Source organism: Anarrhichthys ocellatus, unplaced genomic scaffold (genome assembly GCF_004355925.1).
Source record: "Anarrhichthys ocellatus isolate YVR2014 unplaced genomic scaffold, GSC_Weel_1.0 scaffold2307, whole genome shotgun sequence".
In the NCBI taxonomy this organism is placed as follows: domain Eukaryota; kingdom Metazoa; phylum Chordata; class Actinopteri; order Perciformes; family Anarhichadidae; genus Anarrhichthys; species Anarrhichthys ocellatus.
This window is the reverse complement of record NW_022282281.1, coordinates 1-8,591: the sequence shown is the minus strand read 5'-3', so window position 1 is coordinate 8,591 and position 8,591 is coordinate 1. Positions and strand designations below refer to the sequence as shown.

The 8,591-nt window shown below is 42.4% G+C and overlaps 1 protein-coding gene across 1 annotated transcript; it reads right to left on the bottom strand.

The window, feature by feature from the left end:
* Window positions 1-5,117: 5,117 nt before the first annotated feature.
* sdf2l1 (stromal cell-derived factor 2-like 1) lies at window positions 5,118-8,565 on the bottom strand. Its single transcript, XM_031840096.1, has 3 exons — window positions 8,288-8,565; window positions 6,428-6,624; window positions 5,118-6,297 (listed from the first exon to the last, which is right to left on the bottom strand). The coding sequence occupies exons 1-3, from the start codon at window positions 8,463-8,465 to the stop codon at window positions 6,019-6,021; spliced, it is 654 nt and encodes a 217-aa protein (XP_031695956.1). The 5' UTR covers window positions 8,466-8,565; the 3' UTR covers window positions 5,118-6,018.
* Between the last annotated feature and the right edge of the window lie 26 nt (window positions 8,566-8,591).

The window sequence follows — 8,591 nt, the reverse complement described above, 5'->3', positions numbered from 1 at the left end:
GTTACATGTATGTTACTGTATGTTACCTATATGTTACCTGTATGTTACATGTATGTTACTGTATGTTACCTATATGTTACATGTATGTTACTGTATGTTACCTATATGTTACCTGTATGTTAGCTGTATGTTACCTGTATGTTACCTGAATGTTACTGTATGTTACCTATATGTTAGCTGTATGTTACCTGTATGTTACCTGAATGTTACTGTATGTTACCTATATGTTACCTGTATGTTAGCTGTATGTTAGCTGTATGATACCTGTATGTTACCTGTATGTTACCTATATGTTACCTGTATGTTACCTATATGTTACCTGTATGTTACATGTATGTTACCTGTATGTTACTGTATGTTATGTTACCTGTATGTTACTGTATGTTATGTTACCTGTATGTTACTGTATGTTACCTGTATGTTACATGTATGTTACCTGAATGTTACTGTGTTACTGTATGTTATGTTACCTGAATGTTACTGTATGTTACCTGTATGTTACTGTATGTTATGTTACCTGTATGTTAGCTGTATGTTACCTGTATGTTAGCTGTATGTTACCTGTATGTTACATGTATGTTACCTGTATGTTACCTACATGTTGCCTGTATGTTAGCTGTATGTTAGCTGTATGTTACCTGTATGTTACTGTATGTTATGTTACCTGTATGTTACATGTATGTTACCTGTATGTTGCCTGTATGTTAGCTGTATGTTAGCTGTATGTTAGCTGTATGTTAGCTGTATGTTAGCTGCATGTTACTGTATGTTATGTTAGCTGTATGTTAGCTGTATGTTACATGTATGTTACCTGTATGTTACCTACATGTTGCCTGTATGTTAGCTGTATGTTACCTGTATGTTAGCTGCATGTTACTGTATGTTATATTACCTGTATGTTAGCTGTATGTTACATGTATGTTACCTGTATATTACCTACATGTTGCCTGTATGTTAGCTGTATGTTAGCTGTATGTTACCTGTATGTTACCTGTATGTTAGCTGTATGTTACCTGTTTGTTAGCTGTATGTTAGCTGTATGTTACCTGTATGTTAGCTGTATGTTAGCTGTATGTTACCTGTATGTTAGCTGTATATTAGCTGTATGTTAGCTGTATGTTACCTACATGTTGCCTGTATGTTAGCTGTATGTTAGCTGTATGTTAGCTGTATGTTACCTGTATGTTAGCTGTATGTTAGCTGTATGTTACCTGTATGTTACCTGTCAAGCTTTAATCATAGATAACAACATTGAAGTATTGGCCGATTAAGAATCCAGCTCAAGACCTTAATGTCCTACTGATGTCTGCACGACATGCTTAATCTTTTAAATTTCAGACTACTTTCAATAGATTAAAATGAATGGTTGTTAGGACAGTGAATACAAAGTTTGGATCATCGGATATCTCCTTAATGAAATCAACTTTCCACATGACAGAGTAGTTGTAAGCTTTACCGACGCTAAAGTAAAAGGCTTCTGGGTAAGTAATATAATATAGGCTTCGTTGTTATAAAGCAATACAAATTATATTCAGCTCCTTATGCAACATGATGGAATGTGTTTTCGTTCATTTAACAATTAATTGAACATTCAAATAGGAACAAAACGTTATTTGGCCTGTTTAAATGTAAGCGTCAGATCGGAAAAAGCTGATGTTTATAACATGGTTATTACATGGGTAATATGGTTGTAAGGAACAGGAGCCGGTATTTGACGCAGAATGAAGCAACAGCAGGCAGCCTCACATTCTGATGCTGTCAAACATCCGTACAGGTTTCCTACAGGCTCGCTGTGTTTCCGTCCATCACCGCAGGTGTTCACCGAGACTCTGCCGACAGCTTCTATATCTACTGAGTTCAGACAGCAGCCGGCAGGGATGCTGGAGGAAGTGATGCTGCTGATGATAGAGGAGGATGATGCTGATGATTATTGTGATTAACATCCTCCCTGCTCTTTGCCACGCTGTTTGTCTTTTGTGGTCATTTCTCGCCATCTGCTGGATGAAAAAGTGAACAGCAGAGAGACGGTTTCATGTTGGTACCAGTAGCTTTGGAAGCTTTGGGAAGATGTCATCCAGCAGTAGTATTTGCATTGTTTTACATGAACGAAACAAAACCTCATATCTTGTGATGGACCTGGTGCTGCTGAAGATATCTTAGTATGAAACCTTTTACTAATATCATTGTTATTGTCGTTATATGGTTTCTATCTTGAATTATGCTTGGCCTATATTTATTTATTTTCAAACTATCATGCTCATTTTCCACTCAGGTTCTTGTAATGAGAGAATACATGCTATATCATGATATATGTGGTTATGGAGATGATGGCCATATCGCCCAGCGCTAGTTCCATATTTCATAACATCATTACAATATGTTCTTTCACCTACATGAATAATACTATGTACATGTATGTGATGTATAAAAGATACCTTATCTACATCAGTATGACTCTTAAGTCACAGTTTCACCTCTATAAGGCTTTCAAAGCTGCATTACAAGACTCATCATTTCTGCACATGTATTTGCACAGATGGTCTGGTATTCATGTAATCTATTTAATGTATTATTCAGTTAGAGCTCTGTCATTTTATAAGAGCTGTATTGGGTTCCTACTTATCTGTGGTATGGGTGTAACATAGGATCAAATCCTACCGTGTAGAGTTCACTAGACTAGATCAGCATAGACAGATGTTCCACCATCATCTATGTGTATTAGATCTGTTGGTTTGTTCCCTTCATGTCAGCAGCACAATCCTCTCAGCATCAGCACAGAGTACAACAGATACACAGACAAATGTTTGACCTGAGCTGTTGAACAAATCCATTTATTTTTGGATATTTGTCACCACCTGCTGTGGATATAACATGTTTTTGTGAAGTGCTTTGAATTAGTTCGTTTCAACTTAAATTGTATTTAACTGATAATTAAAGATCCAATAAATGTAAATGTAGAGCTACGAGGTGTTTTCATGAGAACATATAGATGCAATGTGCTGGTTTTATTAAAAGCTGCATAAGAAGGAACTAGAACTGACGTATGAGCATTATTATCTGTTCCTATATCATCGTTATCTCTCCATAACTCCTGTTGTCCAGATGAAAAGTCTTATAATGAAAACAGTGAGGCCACATGCTAACACGTCTGGACCAGCTGTGAAATAATGAAGAAACTTTTACAGCTTTTAGACACGTTTGATTTCAGGGCTGTTGGATCGCATTACACGTATCGTCTTGTCCTGTATTATCCACATTAAAACAATCTGCTAATTAAATGTGATGAAGCTAGAATGTAAGTATTATAGCCAGTTTTATAAGGTAAGGTCACCATGACAACTTATACAACAGAAATGAACATTTGTTGGTTGAGTCCATTTGCTGTAAAGGTCAGACGGTGCATTTTCATTGGCTGAGACCGGGACATATAGATATCACAATGAATGCTGAAGGAGGGACTTCAGATGTGGAAGATTATATTACTGCTTGTTTTTGAAGGATTTGAAAGATTAATCCGTGCTGCATGTTAAGACACAGTCATGTTAACGTGTCACACGGGTGTCGTAGATAACATGCAGCAGATGACTCAAGGGACCACCTTATTTCAAACCTTTCTAAAAACAAATGACAGCTTATAAACCACAGCATCAAGTAGAAGCTCTGTGACACATTGCCTTCATACTCACTTTATTATTGAATCCAGACACACATCATTTTGTATTTTCTATTGTGTGTAGATCCGAGACAGACGTAATGTGCATCTTCATATTCTTCTCCAGCGGTCTGGGTCCTCTGAACTGAATGGAATCAGAGGTGCGTTATATTAGCAAAGGATCACATCTAATAACAATAGTTCACCAGCCACATCTTTCTACAATGACCCAACATAGTGTGGAAAAACACTGTACACCTGTATGGACTTCTATCCCCGTCATATAAACATGGAGGACGTACATAAAGTAGCACATGAGGGGACGTGTCCAGAGGTTGAGAGGAACAAACGACGACATACAGAGGGAACACGTCACCACAGTCAACAGGACTGTTACATGTGGAGGCTGTTGACGTGATGACTTTAAATACGTCACATCAGGATGAATCCAGCTGCTCGTTGCTCGGTAACAACAATCATATCTACTAACGCCACTCAAACATGGTTCACCATCTCAACTAACAGTCTCCCTGCTGTCAGGTTCATCTACACGTATCGGACTGATTATGTTGTCACTTAATTATCAACTTTATTTAATTGGTAAGAAAACCATGTCTGCATGGCCTGTTGTGCCCCGACTAACACAGTGTCTGTAGGCCACATGCGTTCATGAACATCTATTTATTAGGAGTGTACCAAATGAACAATGACCTTTTCCTGTCATGATGTAGTTCCTTCCAGGACACTACTTGGAATGTAGTAAAATGATCTTATATCTAATATTAATAACCCTTGAACCTGTTAAGTCGTGGTTTTCAGTGAGCCCATGCCAGAGTGACTGACTCTAAAATATGAGCGAACAGAACTAATAAACAAGAGGCTCAGCCAACACTGTGAGCGATGTCCTGGTTGAAGTTACCGTGTCTGATGATTTTCAGTCGGAGACATCTCTCCAGTTGAACTCGGTCCGGTAGTTTGTCCTTCACTTCTGGGTCCGTAAATGTTGACTAAAGCCACCAGAATCTGTCTCTTTATCCCGACTTAATCGAAACTAACCCAATCTGGCAACACCGCCTGACCCGAGAACGATTGGTTCTCAGTTATAGATCTGACACCTGACTGGCTCCCACACACCGAACAGTTCTCATGTTGATTGGCTGATGTGTGGCTCTAGTGTTCAAACACCAAAGTGTTCACACTTTGTTAGAGCTCAAGAAAACTCCAAACACAGGCACATTTCAGAGAGAATTCAGACTCCATTTAAATGACTGCCCAGAGCTCCACACTCCACATCAGAGTACGGCAGTATCTTTAAAACGTGTTCGCCGTTTTGTGTGAATGTCCCCTTTTTGTTTTGTCCCTAACGAGCTCCCGTAGCTCAGGGGGAGCTTTGGAGGAGGCAGTACGTTCTAAGCTGCTGATGGTGGTCAAAGCTCTCCGCAGTCAGGGCCACTTCACTTGCTTCTACTTTCACTCATTAGATTTTATTTCACAGTTTGACATTACACAGAGTTCAGAAGACTTTCAGGGACATGTGACTGTTTGGAGTACAGACGTGTGTTTAGGAGAAGCAGACCAACTGCTGAGGAGACTTTGGTGAATCCTATTGGAACTGTTGAACTGGCACAAACCAGCTGGACTGTGGTACATCAAACTACAGCCAAAGACGTCTGGTCAGAAGAGACTCAGTCCAAAAAAAACATCCATCTGAAATGTAAGCCGAGCGACTCACCTCCGCTCAGAAGACGGCAGCCGGTGCTCTGCACTGGACCGGCTCTGAAAGGCTGCAGAGCGACGCAAAGACCAGTGCTTTTCTGGATTCTTTCTATTGACCCGACTTTGTACGTCATTAATTGATAAAAAAAAAAAAAAAATGTTCATGGCATTACTTTTGAAAGCAGAGATTAAGTGCATAGTTCTGTACATCACCTGATGTCAGAGGCCAACAGTCCAAACGTTAGAGACATCTCATAAAAACCAAGAAAAGCAACAGATAATGAAGAGCACTATGACGACTGACATTTACAATTACTAGATGTTGGAAAATGTTGCAGATTCATTTTATGTCAATTGAAAAATGATCAATATTTCAAAAGTGAAACTAGAATTACAACAGTGATTTGGGTATTTCAGGGCCCCTGTGTTGCAGTGTTTTTTTCAGAATAAATATTTTCTCCGTATGAAAGGACCATATGACATAACTTCATATAGTACCACTGATGTTAATCTTTATATAAAATAACTAAATCCCTCTGGTGTCAGACCCCCCTGAGTGCTTCACATGTACAGACATGACGTGGTTTGGTCCAAGAGAGCTAAACCCCCTTTAACAGGGATTCCCCTCTTTGTGTCTCCCGGTGATGATGTCAGAGCTCGTCGTGGCGCAGCGGCACCTGGCTGGGCTGGAGGAAGACGCCTTCCATGGAGCGCCACCAGTTGTGCTGGTTTGGAGCGCTCATGCCGTGCACCTCTCGCTGGCCACGGATGGGGTGGCCGTACTGCTCTCCGGTCACGCTCAGGAAGACGTCGGTGCCCACGTGTTTGAAGCGCACGGCCTCATCGCGCTCCCAGTGATCGCCGTCACACTGCACCGCCCACGTGTCCAGGTCGTCACCTTCGCCGTTCTCTCCGAAGGCGCTGACCTCCTGCAGGCCACACAGAGAGGACAGCAGACCCACAATGAATGTGTTCTACTAAAGTATAATCATGTGTGTATCCAAAGCCTGATAAACATTCCCCTGTGCCACAGGAAACGATTGCAAACAAATGTCTGACCTGGTTGTTGGACAGGGGGGAGCTGAAGCGGTGTGTGTGCAGGTTTCGACTGGTCTTCATGTGTGTGATGCGGATGACCTGACCACACATGATGGACGCTCCACGCTGACACGGATGGTTGGGCTTCCCACGTATCTGCCAGTAACTGTTGGCATCGTCTGCGTTCTCCACTCCAGTTACAGACTGCTGTCCACTGCCTACACACACACACACACACACACACACACACTCTATTCAACATGTCACACAATAGAACTCCAACAGAACTTTAGCTTCTGTAAGTGATGAAAACATGGACAAAGAGAAAGACCCATCAACTCACCCAATAAAATCATTAAAGCAGAGGACTTTTATTTTGAAGAATTGCTAAATGCAACGTGAGGAGACACAACAATGCCTCTTGTAAAGTCGGGGAAACATTAAAAAGCAATGGATGCAACCTGCTATCAATGGAAAGAAGAAGCAAAGTTGAAGCTCCACTCAGCAGAGATACTACACAGGAAGGTTGGCGCTACAACGGATGCTCAAGAGGGACGACTTGGACTTTATTCATTTACAAACAGGAAGTGTGAGTTCTGCATTAAACCCATGCTCAGCATAGGAGCAGTGGGCTGCTGTAAAGCTCCCAAGGAGCAACGTGAGGTTCAGTGTCTCGCTCAAGGACCCTTGGATTGAACCGCCCCACTCTCCCCACTGAGCCACAGCATGTGACACCTACACCCGGCCCTACTCTTCCTCTGGTTGGCCCCTGCTAGTGTTCCAGGTCTCTGCTAAATGCTAACATTAGCCTAGCACACCCACCCAACATGTGTGATAGTACTGTACATCAGTTTCTAGTTATACCTCATTCATTATTACATTTACATGAATGTAACGTGACAGTTGTGTCAATTGCAAGTGCATTTAGCTCATGCATGTTCTTATCTGCAGCATTACTCTTACAGGCCACGGTTGAATGGTTGAAGTGTCAGGTGTCTCTTTCCGTAGAGGGGACACTTCTCTTACACCTCCATGTGTGCGCACAACTGGTTACATAGATACAGTGAAACCTAGAAAAGCACCAAGTCTGGCACAAGCATCCAGAAGAGGAGAGACTCGAGGCTTCTTGTGGCAGTATATGGAAAGGAGAAGAGGGAGGTCAAGTGGAGCAAACGAGGGTAATACTACACGTGATTATATGAATAGACTATCATTTTATCATCATCATCATAATCATCATCACAGCATGGGGGACTAGCATGTGAACAGAAGATTTCTTCCAATAATATGCAGTGATTTGTATGAAGACAAAGAGTCGTCGTCGTGCTAGTTATGCCGGAGCACTGCTGTACATGCTGCCACCACGCGGACAGGAAGCTCAACGCCGAACTACATCCACAGACATGACCATGTCATATGTTCATCTGTGCTGCTTGGCTGGCAAAATCAAACACCTTCAGAGATCAACACCACCTGTCTTCAGTGTAAGACTAACGGAGCAGAGACCTGGTCTGAAGTCTTGGTACTGGTTCAGCTGATCATCGGGTGCGGGTCCCTCTCACAGAGCGCGGTGGGCGGTCTTGAGTCGTTGAACGTAAAGTTCAGGTTATAAAGGCTGCTGGTTCATCTTCTACATTCACAATGGACCACGGAGAGGAAGCCTGGCTGCTACTGCGCTTGGGACGCATTGTGGACATCTGCAGATGAGCAGGAATCTTTCAATTGTGAGATTCTGAATGAAATTCAACACAGCGTTCTTTATGCACGCGATGCTGCCGCTCGAGGGACAAACAATCCATTTAGTCTCGTGTGTTGTCGCGTGTTTCACACTGTAATGTGCTCTCATACGTGTTGATATCCGGTCTGTTTGAGTGGACTTACCTGAGCCGTACTTGACATCGTGGGAGTGCAGGCGGACGTTGTGTCTGGTGTTGAGCAGCTTGACCAGCGAGCCGCAGGTCACGTGGCTGAGCTCCGACTCTCTCGCGTCACCTTTGGACCACAGCAGCAGAACCAGCAGGGACTGGAGCAGGACGTGGACCGCGTGAAGGACCTCCATCTTTGTGCCTCGCCGTTCTCCTTACCCGTACACAGATACAGGAACAGCAGTGGCAGTCTCTTCAAACGCTACTGCTGATGGCGACCAATCACAGTTTGACAAGTCCTAAAACACGGAAGTACATGT

Excerpts from the sequence above, each read along its gene's own strand:
- sdf2l1 (XM_031840096.1), bottom strand. The coding sequence starts at position 8,465 with ATGGAGGTCCTTCACGCGGTCCACGTCCTGCTCCAGTCCCTGCTGGTT. Across the intron at positions 6,625-8,287 it reads CGATGTCAAGTACGGCTCAG|GCAGTGGACAGCAGTCTGTA; the intron begins GTAAGTCCACTC and ends GTGTGTGTGTAG. Across the intron at positions 6,298-6,427 it reads CCCCCCTGTCCAACAACCAG|GAGGTCAGCGCCTTCGGAGA; the intron begins GTCAGACATTTG and ends TGTGGCCTGCAG.